Source organism: Phyllobates terribilis, unplaced genomic scaffold (assembly GCF_046119375.1).
Source record: "Phyllobates terribilis strain yellow unplaced genomic scaffold, ASM4611937v1 Scaffold_3__8_contigs__length_932513732, whole genome shotgun sequence".
Taxonomy (NCBI): domain Eukaryota; kingdom Metazoa; phylum Chordata; class Amphibia; order Anura; family Dendrobatidae; genus Phyllobates; species Phyllobates terribilis.
In genome coordinates this window covers 232,693,515-232,709,573 of record NW_027362763.1, presented here as the reverse complement: position 1 = coordinate 232,709,573, position 16,059 = coordinate 232,693,515, and the positions used below count along the sequence as shown (strand labels likewise).

At 42.6% G+C, this 16,059-nt stretch overlaps 1 protein-coding gene across 3 annotated transcripts in view; it reads right to left on the bottom strand.

Annotated features, from left to right (window-relative positions):
- Positions 1-16,059, bottom strand: part of PLOD2 (procollagen-lysine,2-oxoglutarate 5-dioxygenase 2) — a 198,609-nt gene that overhangs the window by 41,439 nt on the left and 141,111 nt on the right. For all 3 annotated transcript variants that reach the window (XM_073674662.1, XM_073674661.1, XM_073674660.1), the window contains exons 10-12: positions 9,253-9,374; positions 2,840-2,944; positions 2,268-2,393 (exon numbers count right to left, since the gene is read on the bottom strand). In XM_073674662.1, the coding sequence (XP_073530763.1) occupies positions 2,268-2,393; positions 2,840-2,944; positions 9,253-9,374 (353 nt within the window). The remainder of the gene's footprint in view (positions 1-2,267; positions 2,394-2,839; positions 2,945-9,252; positions 9,375-16,059) is intronic.

Below are 16,059 nucleotides of genomic sequence, written 5' to 3'. Positions count from 1 at the left end.
CTCCAAAACGGAGCTTGCATCATATCCAGGAGAAATGGCTGCGTTCTATAGCCATCATCTTCCTGTAACAGCAGTGACTTTAGCTTGCTCTCATAGCTGCTGTTTCACCATATAAACTTTGAAATCTAGTAATGACACCGCAATAGTCAGTGCATGCATGGACCGCCTTTCCATTCCCCCTTAACACAATCACAGGGTGATTATGGGCAGTCCAGTGAAGCTCAGCCTATGTCCAGACTTCATAAAGTATAATATAAAGTCATTTCAATTACTGATACATAGTGCATTACTGATGTATCGGAGTATATAGATGAAGGATAAAATAATAATTGAAAAAAATATAGCACATTTTGTATCACCATGTCTGTAAGAGTTCACTCTATAAAACAATAAAAGTAATTAACTTAAAGAAAAAAAAAAATTGAGATGATAGAAATTATTATATATACATACACACACACAGATACACACATATATACATACATATATATAGACACACGTCATCTCCCTAAAAAACAAATATAATAAAAAGCGATCAAAATAACAAAATGTTCCCACCTACAGCATCAAGAAAACTATAAGCTTGCTGCACAGCAAATACACTAAGTGGATTCTGCCCCGAAACCTCCTGAAAAGGCACACAAAAGCACCCCATTAAACAAACATGATGCGCCGCCAAGTCAAAATGACATTCCTACGCACATGTTACATCTTAGGTCATTTCTTTTAACCGATTAAGATTTCAGAAACCTCAAAATGCTTAAAAGAAGCGACGTGCTCATTCTTCAGGCAGCTTCCACTTCATAGGAACGCCTTAAGCGGCTTCACTTGGGAAAATGCAGAGGCTGAACTAGAATTAATAGACACCGAAGGTTAAATAAAGAAGTTATGGGTTTCAGAAAGTGGCGACAAACCAGTATTTAAAGAAAAACAAAAAACCAAACACAGTATATGGAGTGAGCGCCCTAGACGAGAGTGATTTATCTTATATAATGCAACACCAACGTATTGCAGTATATGGAACAAGCAATCAGATGATTGCTGAAGTCTGATTTAAAATATTTTAAAAAAAAAGCATTTAAAAATAAAAAAAATCACCCGATAAAAAAAAAAAATGTTTATCAAATCATCTTTTTTATTCATATTGTATTTTTAAAAACTTCATTTTCACTTTATATTTTTGGCCTCACTATGGGACTTGAACCTGTGATCATGTAATCACTTATACTATATATAATACTGTTGTATTGCAGTATATAGTTGTGGACAAAATGTTTAGACACTGACAAAGTTGTGGTTTCCAGTTTGCTGCTTCAGGGTTTTTAGATCTTTTTTGTCAGATGTTTCTATGGTTACCGAAGTACATTTATAAAGAATTTCATACGTTTTTAAACTTTTATTGACAAATACATCCAGTTGATATAAAGACTTAATGTCAACAGGGTTGATCCTTATTTTCCAAGACTTCTGCAGCTGGATATCAGCTTCTGGGCCAAATCCTGACTGACTGTTACACATTTTGACCACGACTGTAGTGTAAATCATGGTCTCCTATGCTGAGCTTCACAGGAATACCAAAATGACAGTCATGAGGGCCTTCAGCAGCCAGAGTAAAATATTGGTGCCTCATGATCAAATTGCAACTGCTCCATCTAAATACCGCTGTAGGAGATTGACAGTGGCATCTAAATAATCAACAGAAGGGGATTGGAGCTTGGGTCCGATCACACAAATCACAGACAGGTGTTGGGTATGTAACAGCTGGCATCTACAATGTGAGGATGGCGCTCAATTCTTAAAGGGGTTCGCCGATAAATTATCTAAAGGGATTCTCCGAGGAATGCACGTTCAAGATACCCGACAGGACGCTGCTTCGACGTGACCTCTATCTTGTGCGTCACACAGCCCATCCTGAAATCTAAGACAGGGTGTGATTGATGGTAGCTGCCATCTTTGAATCCTAACAGTACAGTAGAAAAAGCACTCAGTTTTGCTAAATGAAGGTATTTAGAAAAATGTTTAATATTTAAAAAGTGTATTTATTTTCGGACATTTCTTAGAAAACCCCTTTAAGTACCCTCCACACCCACACACCCCAGTGTTGAGATACAGTTACATCATTTTGTACTTAGTGGCTAGTGTTTAAATAACAGACATCAGGGTTTTTTTCTTCTTAAAATTTATATAGATTTTATAGGAAAAAATCTCTTTAAGGATGCAGTACTTCTAGGGTTCCCCTCATCATAGCCCAATAGCAGTATACTTACACTCTGTTGCCTTGCACAATATCTACATAATCCTCTGATCTTGCATAGTAGCCATCAGGACTCAAAGCGCCCCAGAAGTTTGACCACAATTTCCCATGTCGAGTCACAAGAGGAGCAATTATTTTTCTATAAGAAGGGGAAAAATGAATATGCAGAATTTGCAGGTGCGTTAAACAAAAGCATTGTACAAAGTTACCCATCACAATTACATCTGCTGCTGGAAATCATTCCAAGACAATAATGGAAACAGCAATTTTATCTTACATAGTGAAAGTTACAGAATAAATGGTTTCCATAGAGCACACTTCTTTACTGTTGTGTAAAATCCCACCACCTATTTACATTTAAGAAGGATTGTTCCAGAATTTTTTCGCTGTGATTTCATTTCAAGCTCCGCTCAATACAATCTGGATGTTTATTTAATGTGCAGCTAAAAAGGCTAAAACAGGCTCATTACTCACCTGTTGAAAGACGACTGTGCACCTCAATCACGCCAATTACAGGTTTCTTTCAAACATGCTGTAGTTTAGTTTTTCTTCTAAACAGTGAATGAATTGTGCTAAATTACCAACCTGTTTTGTTCAATCAGCAACTTCAAAGTCTTTGGATTTGTCATCACCACATCAGCATCTAAACTAAAGTAGTAGTCGCATTCCTTATCCTGGCGGCAGATGTCCCTAAGTGAAAAAAAATAAAGATTATATATATTTTATAATATTATATATACACATACATATATACACATACACATCTCATCTATCCATCCATCCATCCATCTATTACATCTCAACAGGTAACGAATGGTTAAATAAACCGGTTACTTGCCAATTGATGACATCATCTCCATGTCCTTTAATGGGTAAGTGCTCTTTTTGCAAAGAAATTATTTTAGTTATGCATATAGTAAGGATGTGTCTTTGATGCTGAAGTTATACTACTTGGTTGACCAACCTATATTGCTCCTTTTATTTTTAGAAGCCGCTTTTCCTGACATGTTTGCTTGTGAAACTGCAAGTTCAGAGTTATTTGGGTGTCCCTTGTGAAGCATGCTATCATGGAACCAGCTGTGACATCTGTAAGAATGCAGCTTAGAATTTGTTAAGGAATGTACAGTACAGACCAAAAGTTTGGACACACCTTCTCATTTAAAGATTTTTCTGTATTTTCATGACTATGAAAATTGTACATTCATACTGAAGGCATCAAAACTATGAATTAACACGTGGAATTATTTACTTAACAAAAAAGTGTGAACCAACTGAAAATATGTCTTATAATCTAGGCTCTTCAAAGTAGCCACCTTTTGCTTTGATGACTGCTTTGTACACTCATGGCATTCTCTTGATGAGCTTCAAGAGGTAGTCACCGGAAATGGTTTTTACTTCACAGGTGTCCCCTGTCAGGTTTAAAAAGTGGGATTTCTTGCCTTATAAATGGGATTGGGACCATCAGTTGTGTTGTGCAGAAATCTGGTGGATGCACAGCTGATAGTCCTACTGAATAGACAGTTATAATTTGTATTATGGCAAGAAAAAAGCAGCTAAGTAAAGAAAAATGAGTGGCCATTATTACTTTAAGAAATGAAGGTCAGTCAGTCTGAAAAATTGGGAAAACTTTGAAAGTGTCCCCAAGTGCAGTTGCAACAACCATTAAGCGCTAAAAAGAAACTGGCTCACATGAGGACCACCCCAGGAAAGGAAGACCAAGAGTCACCTCTGCTTCTGAGGATAAGTTTATCCGAGTTACCAGCCTCAGAAATTGCAGGTTAACAGCAGCTCAGATTATAGACCAGGTCAAAGCCACACAGAGTTCTAGCAGCAGACAAATCTCTTCAACAACTGTTAAGAGGAGACTTTGTGCAGCAGGCCTTCATGGTAAAATAGCTGCTAGGAAACCACTGCTAAGGACAGGCAACAAGCAGAAGAGACTTGTTTGGGCTGAAGAACACAAGGAATGGACATTAGACCAGTGGAAATCTGTGCTTTGGTCAGATGAGTCCAAATTTGAGATCTTTGGTTCCAACCACGGTGTCTTTGTGTGACGCAGAAAAGGTGAAAGGATGGACTCTACATGCCTGGTTCCCACCGTGAAGCATGGAGGAGGAGGTATGATGGTGTGGGGGTGCTTTGCTGGTGACACTGTTGGGGATTTATTCAAAATTGAAGGCATACTGAACCGGCATGGCTACCACAGCATCTTGCAGCGGCATGCTATTCCATCCGGTTTGCGTTTAGTTACACCATCATTTATTTTTCAACAGGACAATGACCCCAAACACACCTCCAGGCTGTGTAAGGGCTATTTGACCAAGAAGGAGAGTGATGGGGTGCTACGCCAGATGACCTGGCCTCCACAGTCACCAGACCTGAACCCAATCGAGATGGTTTGGGGTGAGCTGGACCGCAGAGTGAAGGCAAAAGGGCCAACAAGTGCTAAGCATCTCTGGGAACTCCTTCAAGATTTTTTGAATACCATTTCCGGTGACTACCTTTTGAAGCTCATCAAGAGAATGCCAAGAGTGTGCAAAGCAGTCATCAAAGCAAAAGGTGGCTACTTTGAAGAACCTAGAATATAAGACATATTTTCAGTTGTTTCACACTTTTTTGTTAAGTATATAATTCCACATGTGTTAATTCATAGTTTTGATGCCTTCAGTGTGAATGTACAATTTTCATAGTCCTGAAAATACAGAAAAATCTTTAAATGAGAAGGTGTGTCCAAACTTTTGGTCTGTACTGTATATATTATATATCATGCTGTTTATGTATAATACAAATATGCCTTTACAGTGATCCAAAGTAAAGTGGTGAGTAATACTGCACCCGACAGAATCCTTAAAGGATGGATCAGTGCTGAACAGGTTAAGCAAAGGCCTACACAACAGACATTGGCTGTAAAATAGTGAGGGATAGCTGGCACTTGGATAGAAGCATTGGGGAGGCGGGAGTAAGGGGGAGGAGGGAGTAAGACAGGGGGAGGTACATAAGGAAAAAGTGCGGTAACAAGACCATTATAGGGTATTACATAGTGAGAAGAATCTCACCCGCCAACCCCATTTCATTTTTTGCTTACTGTGGTGAGGCCAGGGACTGGAAATTCATATTCCCAGTTATGAAGGTCTCAGCAGGAATGCTAGTCTGTCTGATTTCAAAGGACCCCAAGGGAAATGGTGTATTCCCCACAGTCAGGAAATGACTAAATCATCATTATGTTACTATGCCGGCTCCAAAAGGAAATTACCAAAAGGATGCTATTGCCCAGGAGAGAATTGAATACAGGTCAGCTAGGATATATACCTTTGTAGTGCAAACGCCTATTCCTGACAAGAGTATGGGGGAGCTAATTGAATCATGGCAATGAGGAATAGTTAATTGAATTACCTCTGAAGTCAGGGGAAGCTCCTGTGTTAGATCAATTACCATGCGCACCTTACAATGAGAATATTGCTGGGAAATGGATTATGAAATGTCTGATAGAAGAGAAGAGGAGATTACATGTAAATCGCCTATTTTCTGCCCTGCCCACGTTACGTATAAATGTGTCCCTCTGTGAGAGAGGAGGGGTCTTCTGTTGAGGGTCACCTGTCGCTACAGATGGGCAGAAAGACACAAGGAACCGCCCTGGACCCATGACAGCACCCTTCCTGCTGTGTCCAGAGACCTTTGATGAAAGTGTGGTATATTCACTTTTATTCCTTTTAATTTTACTGTATTGTATTACTGCTTCCTTACTATATTTGTCTGACTACTGTATATATATATCTTGTAAACGCTTGTATATATTGTACCTAGCATCGCTCTTTTGAGTAAATAAATATATAAAATTTATAAGCTCGCTTCACATTATCCTAAACCCGGAACTCACGGAAGTTGTGAGGAAGGATCAGGGGCACGTGGCTCCGATCGGTTTGTGACACTTAACTTTAAATTATGAATTTTTTTTTTGCCGTTCTAAAGGTATTTTAAATGTTGAGTCACTGTAGTCGAGGTGGTGGAGGGACCTTGGAGTTGTTGTGCAATTGGTTGTGGGGGAAATTATATGGATAGCTCCCTTCAGGGTGGGAATAGGAATGGCTGATCTGGCACATAGTGGGGCTCTGGACAGGAATGGACCCTGGGAGGCGGAGGTGTGGTTAATTTACCACTGACAGTGGTATGGTGCCCATGAGTTGGGTTTTACGGCTGAAGATAACTTTTTTTTCATTTTAGTAATTTGGTTTATGTGGGTGTTAGATCTGATAGCTCCAAGGACCTCTCCAATTTTGGAACCATATAACCGTTATTGTTATCAATTGTTAATAAATGGCCACTGTGGCCAATTTAATCCCAAAAAATACCTCTCCTGTGTATGACTATTACAGTTTAGAAGGAACTGAACTGAGAAGTTAGTAAATGGGGGAAAGATTCAACGGAACAAATCGGCCATACCCGGTCAAGGTTTATTTGAGGTCTGCAATCATTGGCTAACCATGAGCTTAATCTATTGCATATAGGTCTGAATAAAAACAGTTTCCAGCACAGAGATATGCCCAAAGACATGAGCAGTGCGATTGATACACCAGAGCATCATGACCACCTTCAATAGACTAGTGATGACATGAACAAAATTAGCCCATTTGAAGGATCAGATTGCCAATCAATGAGAACAGGAAAGCTAGTTTCAAGATGGAAGTTTTTGGGCGAGATGCCACTGAAAGAAGGATTTCCAAGCTTTAACAATTCAAGCACCATCTACACAGATTGGAAACCCTATTAAGGGCACAGTGAATGTGCACTACACCCTAGAGATATAGCAGGTACCATCTTAGGTTGAAAACCTTGGCTTTAGCACAGTTCACAGGTACACAATCGGGGGCATCAAAAATCCAAAGATGCCTGGCAGTTGAAAGGACATACTGCTGGTTCTAACATTGGATTCTAACAATATCAACAGATGGATTTTATTATCTGTGACTTGTAATGTATGACATAAAAAAACAAAAATTTGCCCATTACAAGACCATACCAAAGCAACTAGAGTTGAATGGACTTGTCAAAATTTGTATTCTCCAGAATTGAATCAGCTGCCATTTTTCTGCATCTGAACAGAGAGAATTTACAAAAATCCATGTTTTCAAAAGGGTGGATTTTTTGCATGTTCAAGTAGAATTCAATTTTATTAGAATAAATTGACTCATTTTTAAACAGCAACTCCTCTGATAACGAGAAATGAAAGAATAATCTTCCATTATACTATAATGTAACAAATACAAAGTAATTTGCACTCACTCACTCTCTTCCCATATACATGTATGGCAAGATGGAGATACAGGATCATACATAAAACCAGCATATTGTATCAAGTTGTGATAGTTTCCACTATCCTGCAATATTTCTCATTTCCAGAGTAAGTAATGTAAGCTTCCCAGCTGTGCTCTGGGAGATAACCGCGCTCCATGGCTCTTTCCTTGTCTTTTGCATCATATGTATGGAATGTTCTGCTATTTCGTCCCTGTAAATTAAACAGACTTTTCACTGGCCCAGGACGGTAAAGCTGAATTTCTCTAGAAGTGATTTTAATTGATTTGGCAAAGCAGATAATCGTGCTGAAATGCAGTCTAGTTGGATTCTATTACAGCCAGTAATGACAAGGTAACATCGATTGGATTGTGGTGTAAAGAGATTTACAGATACAGCTGTATCGTACAAATTAAACTTAATGGGCGGCCAATATGTAGATTATACACGTATGAATAACAATTCATACATAAACCACATTGTACTCTATGCAGGAATGCCTGCGGTCATAGACTATGTGATGTTACACTATTTTTTGCTGTAATAATGGTCTACAGATCTGTGTTGAACACATTATGTATATTACCACCACTTTTCTATATTAAAATGTGCGAATGCTGTATCCATTACCGCAGGCTGACTTCTGATTCTCATTATTTGGCAAGCCTTCAGCCTAAATGGCCAACTGTAATTTAAGTAAACTACATACAAATGTATAAAGTTTTATATGGAATATATATAGTTTATATGGCTGCATAAACTAAACATCATTTCCACCTGAAACAAAAGATTAATGGCATGTAATCCGCCTTAATTTTGAAGTTATAGTACTATTTAAACAAGCAGTGTTCTCTAACACTCTCAGAACTCTTTGTCAAATCAACCTGGAAATAATAACTAATGATTATAGTAAGAGTAGACCATCAGAACTGTGGTATTTAGCATACCCTTACAACAGTCCCTCATTTTCCAGTACTGTCCATGAGTTTCAGACTCAATCATAACAAATATGGGGCACCTCAGACAGTGAAGAGGTTGAAGGTATGTAAGCCCTACCCAAAAGTGGGTGTTCTGGAGAAATGAGGCCAGAGGTATGTAAACTCTACCCAATTATGGGTATTCCGGAGTTACATTTAATTGAATCTGTCACCAGGTTTTTGCTACCTCATCTTAGAGCAGCCAGATGTAGGCAAAAAGACCCCGAGTCCAACGATAACACAATCAGAGTTCTGAGATTTAGCAATGAAGCAGAGCTCATAAAGCTAACCCCGCCCACACCAGGCTCTGTATGTACATTGTCTATTGACAGTGAGCTGCTTATCACAGGAGGGGCGGAGTCAGACCTGTGCTCATGCAGACAACTAGTCAGAGCAATGATTACTTACCATGAATGTTTCATCACTAGGAAGTTAACAACAGCACGCAGCCTTATAAGTCACACACCAACTGATTTTAAACCCCTACTTCAAGCTGTCCTCAGATTACATTGCAAAAACCTGCTGACAGATTCCCTTTAAGGGATGTTACAAAGAGGGCTGGGGTCTTTCCAGGTGGTATTTGTTTGGCAGTCCATTAAACATTGCATGGACTTTCAGTTGCATTGTTCAAATTATGATAATTTTTTTTTTCATTCTACGGAACAAGGTTTCCCGACACTTCTACTCTGCTAATAGCAATCAGATGACAGAAGGTATTTAGATGGTGATTACATTCCCATGTTTCTTGCTTCCGCTTGAGTAATCATTTCTTCAGGTCCTACTACTTTTAGATTTTTAATGACTCTCTTGGCATCTTTCCAGAATTTCTGAACATGTTTTTCATGATATACTTCCTGAAAAGCAAAAAAGGAAAGTTGATGATAAGCTCATATGTAAAATCACTTGGGCAACAAATGAAAGACAGTATCGGAAATTTCCATGGTTAACTATATAATATAACATTTTCAATAATCATAAATCTCTCAACACACCCTGTTATGTTGGCTGGTGAACCAATATAAATTGCCATCCTTGTGAAGTTTCCATACCAACGAGCTTTACCAGTGGTGTCTAAAATATATATATTTTAAGGAGTTGTTCATAATCAGAAAAATATAGGCCTGGGTATGTGGGTCATAAAATTACTTCAATGTGAAATACCCTACACATACGCAGTGCATTCTCACAGTTTTTATCTACGTGGCTGCAGAAATTATATGCCATGTCTACATATGACCACTTAGTCAATCATTGATGTCTCAGTGGTGAGACCATTGTAACATTATTGATGCAGCACAAAAATCAGCTGACAGCTGGGGTATGTTCACATGGAGTCTACACTGTGTGACCTCCTCTGCCCAGAAATCAGGATGGAAAATCTAAAATGTTACAGCAGCAGCAAAGTGGGTGTAATTTCAAGAAGTTCAAGCAAGCACTGCAGAAAATTTCTACAGTGGAAATTGACCTACAGTACAGATTTCAAACAGACTGCAATTACTCTGCAGATTCCATGTTTTGCCACGTATAGGGTAAAGTTAGCGGCAAATCACCAAAAAATCTGTATGCAACACATGTACAATTTTGTTGTGCTTTTTGTTTGTGTAGATTTGTCCTGAATCCACAATGATGAAATTGCTATCAAAATGTGTACTTTATGATCATGACATAGCAGACAGCCAAGCATTTATTAAAAGGAGTATTCCCTTCTCTAAGATCCTATCCCATAATGTAGTAGGTGTAATAATAATAATGTTAGCAAATACCTCCAATTAGAAATGTAGTACAGTACTTCTGATTCGCCATGTCGTTTACCCCCATGTGCAGGACATTGTAGTAGCTTACAGGTGCATCTCACAAAATTAGACTATCATCAAACAGTTAATTTATTTCAGTTCTTCAATACAAAAAGTGAAACTCCTATTATATAGAGTCATTACAAACAGAGTGATCTATTTCAAGTGTTTATTTCGGTTAATGTTGATGATTATGGCTTACAGCCAATGAAAACACAAAAGTCATTAACTCAGTAAATTAGAATAATTAACAAAAAACACCTGCAAAGACTTCCTAAGCATTTAAAGAGGCTTAGTCTGTTTCAGTAGGCTCCACAATCATGGGAAAGACTGCTGACTTGACAGATGTCCAGAAGGCAGTCATTGACACTAAGTGAATGCAAAGTAAATTTTGCATTTCATTTGGAAACACGTATATTACTTACCGGTAATGTGTTTTTTCGGAACCCATGACGGCACAACGAGAGAGGGGATCTGCCCTTCAAGGACAGGAAACTTTCAAGATAAAAAGGGCAGCGCCTCTCCCCGCTTCAGTGGATTACAGAGCATGAGAGGACTCTCCGGTTAGAGCACATAATTTTAATAATTATAACGAATTTCACCCATGTGAACACTCAACACCCACCCACCGGAAGGTGTACACCACAGTGACAGGGAGGGAATATAAAGGTGCTGTCATGGGTTCTGAAAAAACACATTACCGGTAAGTAATATACGTGTTTTTCTGTCACCCATGACGGCACAATGAGAGAATTACAGAGAACTAAGTATGTGAGGGAGGGCCCACAGCCTGCAGAACCCTTCTCCCAAACGTGAGATCAGAGGAGGCAGAAAGGTCAAGTCTATAGTGATTATAGAAAGTGGACGGAGATGACCATGTGGCCGCCTTACATATTTGCTCAATGGGCACATCCGCCCTTTCTGCCCAGGAAGCAGCCATGCCCCAAGTAGAGTGGGCTTTCAAATTGTCAGGGGGATCTCTGCCTGATCCCGTGTAGGCCCTCGCAATGGCTTCCCGGATCCACCTTGACAGAGTGCCTTTTGAGACCCTCAATCCCTTCCGGGAGCCCTGGAAGGAGATAAAGAGAGACCTATCCTTCCTCCATGAGCTTGTGGATGCTAAATAATGTATAAGGCATCTCCTGACATCCAAGGTATGAAACCTTTCCTCCTTGCTATTTTTGGGTTCAGGACAGAAGGATGGTAGGGCTATCTCCTGAGACATATGAAACCTAGAAACCACTTTAGGCAGGAAAGCAGGGTCTGGTCTCAAAACTACCCTATCGTCTAGTACTAGGGTAAAAGGTGGATCTGCCGACAAAGCCTGTAACTCACTAACCCTCCATGCTGATGTTAAGGCCACCAGAAGTATTGTTTTTAGGGTAAGTAGTTTTATGGACCCTGAGCTAAGGGGCTCAAAGGGAGAATCTGTTAATGCGTTTAGCACCAAGTTTAAATCCCAAGAAGGGACCCTTACTGTAGGGACTGGATTGGCTCTACTGCATGCCCTCACGAACCTGGAAATCCACTTGTTACCGGCGAGATTATAACTGTATAAGGCTGCCAAGGCAGAGATTTGGACCTTTAAGGTGCTCACTGCTAGACCCTTTTCTAGCCCCTTTTGGAGAAATTCTAAAATGGCTGTAATGGGAACCCCCCCCCCCAGGGAAACTCCCTGAGATGACGACAAAAACTTCTTCCAGACTCTACTGTAAATCTTGGTAGTGATTGGCTTCCTACTCTTTAGAAGAGTAGTGACTAAATTTGATGAGAAACCCCGAACTTCTAGCAACGACCTCTCAAGTTCCAGGCCACTAAGTGCAATCCTTTCACCTGAGGATGGAATATAGGCCCTTGAGCAAGAAGGTCGAGAATCTCTGGAAGAATCCAGGGGTTCACGATGGACATGTTTCTTAGCCAGAAAAACCACGGCCTCTTGGGCCAGAAGGGGGCTATGAGGACCACTAGAGCCTGATCCTCCCGAATTTTCCTCAACACCGCTGGAATTAGGCACGTTGGGGGAAAGGCATAGGCCAGACTGAAATCCCACCTGAACTGGAAGGCGTCTACTACTAGCGGGTTCTCTAAGGGATTCAATGAGCAGAACTTCTTTGCCTTGCTGTTCTGACAGGTTGCAAACAGGTCGACCTCTGGAGACCCCCACATGGCTACTAGCTGGTGGAAGATCGAGAGATTTAAATCCCATTCTCCCTGTAATAATGGCCTGCGACTTAGAAAGTCTGCCTTCATGTTGTCCTCTCCTCTGATATGAAGGGCCCTTAAAGAGAGAACTTTTCCCTCTACCAGCGAAAATATTCTCCCCGCAACCTGCATTCGTGACCTTGAACGGGTTCCGTCCTGATGGTTCATATAAGCCACCGCAACCTGGTTGTCGGACAGAATCTTCACGTGATGACCTCCTAGTAGGGGCAAAAAGCTGATCAGTGCTTCCGTAACTCCCACAAATTGGAGGACTCCAGACTCTCCTCCTGTGACCAAGTTCCCTGTATCGGGCGGTTGTCCAAGTGCACCCCCCACCCCCTGGGGCTGGCGTCTGTAGTAATCACCCTGGTGAATTGGGGAACCCAAGAAAAGCCTGTCTGGAACGTGCTGGTCTCCAACCACCAATACAGAGACTGAATCACATTCCGGGGGAGAATTGGCCTGCTTTCTAGATGTCCCCTCAGGATCACTTAGTTTCTTAGTACGTCCCATTGGAACTCTCTTGAATGATATTGGGCCCAGGGTACCGCGGGGATGCAGGAGGTGAGGGATCCCAACAGAGACATTGCCCCCCTGAGAGTCATGACTGGGTCCGCTATTGCTACTGAAATTAGATTCTTTATTTTCTCCCTCTTTTGGTCGGGGAGGCGGCATTCTTGCCGAATAGAATCCAGCGTAAGGCCCAAAAAGATCTGAGTAGTGAGAGGGATCAATTTGGATTTTCCTAGGTTTAAACACCATCCCAAGTCTTTTAAGATGGTGCATAGCTGATCGACCTGGCCCAGACAGTGATCGTATGTTTTGCCCACTATCAGGAAGTCGTCCAGATACGGAATGACCAGTCTGTCTTCCTCCCGGAGATGGGCTGTAACCTCCGCTATCAGTTTTGTGAATATGCGGGGCGCCACTGCCAGTCCAAAGGGAAGTTCTCTGTATTGGAAGTGCTTGATAATTCCTTGCATATTTACGGCTACCCTGAGGTATTTCTGAAAATTGCGATGGATCAGCTCATGATAGTATGCGTCCTTTAGGTCCAATACTGCCATGTTGCAGCCGGGAAATAGAAGAGTTATAGCTGATTTTATTGTCTCCATCTTGAATGACGGAATGTTCAGGAACGCATTTAGCCTTCTCAGATTGAGGATGACTCTGTATGACTTGTCCGGCTTTTATTATAAGGAATAAGGGGGAATAAAAAACCCCTCTTTCTTCTTGTGGAGACACCTCTAGCAGGACATTCTTTTGTAGGAGAACTGACATTTCTTCCTCTAGTGCCCATTGTTCTGGTAGAGAGGATCTTAGGGCAGTCAGAATAAACTTGTTTGGTGGATTCCTCTGAAACTCTAGCTTTAGCCCTGATTTCACTAAGTTGAGGATCCACCTGCTGGAAGAGATCTTTTCCCAGGCTGGAAGGAAGAGAGAGAGCCTCCCCCCCACCTGGGATAGAGTGTCACTTCGGCGGCTTGCGACTATCCTGGGAGGGCCCGCCGAACAAAAATACTTTCCCTTTCCTGGAACGATCCTCCCATCTAGGTTGTTCCCCTGACGCCCTCCTGCGGCCAAATTTCTTCCTCCGAAAGGACTGCTTGAAGGATGGGATGGAAGGCTTAGGGAACCCTTTATTACTGTCCCCCGCTTTCTCTAGGATTGAGTCCAGAGAGGTGCCAAACAGAAAATCCCCCTCACATGGAAGAGAGCATAGTCTTCCTTTTGCCTGTATGTCCCCTGGGCAACACTTCAGCCAGACCGCTCTACGGCCGGCGTTAGACAGGGCCGCAGATCTTGCCGCTAGTCTGGCGGAATCTGCCGAGGCGTCTGATAAGAAGGCAACCGCTCCCTTCAATACTGGCAGAGAGGCCAGAATGGAGTCCTGTGACTCATTGTTTTTAATCTGGTCCTCCAACCTATCCAACCATACCATAAGGGACCTCGCTGTACAAGTTGCCGCTATGGCTGGCTTCAATGACCCCGCCGCCGACTCCCAAGTACCCTTAAGGAAGGTATCTACCTTCCAGTCCAGCGGGTCTTTCAGAATCCCCGAGTCCTCAAAAGGGAGGGAAGATCTCCTAGAAGCTTTGGATACTGCCACATCCAGCTTCGGGGCCTTACTCCAGGAAGCGGTATCCTCCTCACTAAACAGATATTTCTTTTTGAAGGAGGGTGGAAGGGGGCCCTTTTTATCCGGCCTATCCCACTCTTTCCTGATAAGACCCTGCACCTTATCATTAACAGGAAAAACTCGTTGTCTCTTGCGATCCAAGGTGCCAAACATAATATCCTGCACTGACTTCTTTGTTTTCTGGTCAACCAACCCCATTGTGGATCTGACGACTTTAACTAAGCCATCCACACTTTCCAGGGGAAAACAATGACCTGGCCCTGCTTCGCTATCCGAGGAGGAAGAGTCAGTGGAGTCATCCAACATTCCCTCATCGGACTCAGATTCTGAAAGTGGGGGTGGAGTTTTTGCTCTATGGGCCTGGGATGGTTGGGAAAGGGATTTTAACGATCTCTCTACCTCAGACCTAATCAAAGACCTTAAATTTGAAGAAAAAGTTGGGGCTTCCTCTGCAATTGTCTCTTCAATACAGGACTGGCATAACCTCTTGGGCCAATCACTCGTTAGGCCCCGTTTACACAGGGCACATACTCTATGTTTGGACTTCTCTTTACACTTCTTAGGGACATCCTGCCCATTACCGGAGGAAGGAGAGGGAGAGAGAGAGACAAAACAGAAAAAGTCTACATTAATACGTCGACTTTCACGTAGCTCACTCACCACCCAGTAGATAAAGACAAGGTACCGGAACGGGAGGCAGGACGGTATCCGATACTTCTCCTCTGGAGACCGCGGAATCATCAACCCTGCTGGAGCTATGCTGGCTGGATCTGGAATCCTTGGCGCTGCGTATCCCAGAACGTCCACTGCTCCTACTCTGCGCTGGACGCTGCTCCTGGGTACGCCTCTGGCGCCGAGGCTGCTGTGGCTGCTCCGCCTCCTCGTGCTGCTGCAGCTGCAGCATGGTCTGCTCTTGCTGCTGATGTGGTGGGGAGGGCTGCTGTGAGGCCATTATGCTGCACTGCGCCGCTGCCTGGCCGGTGATCTAACCTTAAGTACCTCATTGTGCCAGGGAGATCACCGCCGGCGTTCCTGCAGCTTCCGGTACTGCCCCCGCCGGGGGTCAGGAGGTCCCGGCGCACGTCATCGGGGTGTGACTTCCGGTTTCGTCACATCCGGGACGCGGGGTTGCCGGCCACCATGCTGTGCAGGTGCCGCAAAACCACCGCCCGCACGCGGGGAGACCACATGTTGGCGCCCCCCACGGCGCTTCCAGGATACACGGGACCGGCCGCAGCAGAGACTGTGCCCTGCCAAACCCGACCGGCCCCGGCCCAGGTAAGACTATCCTGATTCTGTCATCCTTGTGACGCGCCCCTGGGCCTGTGTCGCGCTGCGTTGCGCACGCGGGAGCTTACCCGGAGCCGGATCTCTTGAGGGTTGTAGTCTCGTGGCGGTGACCCG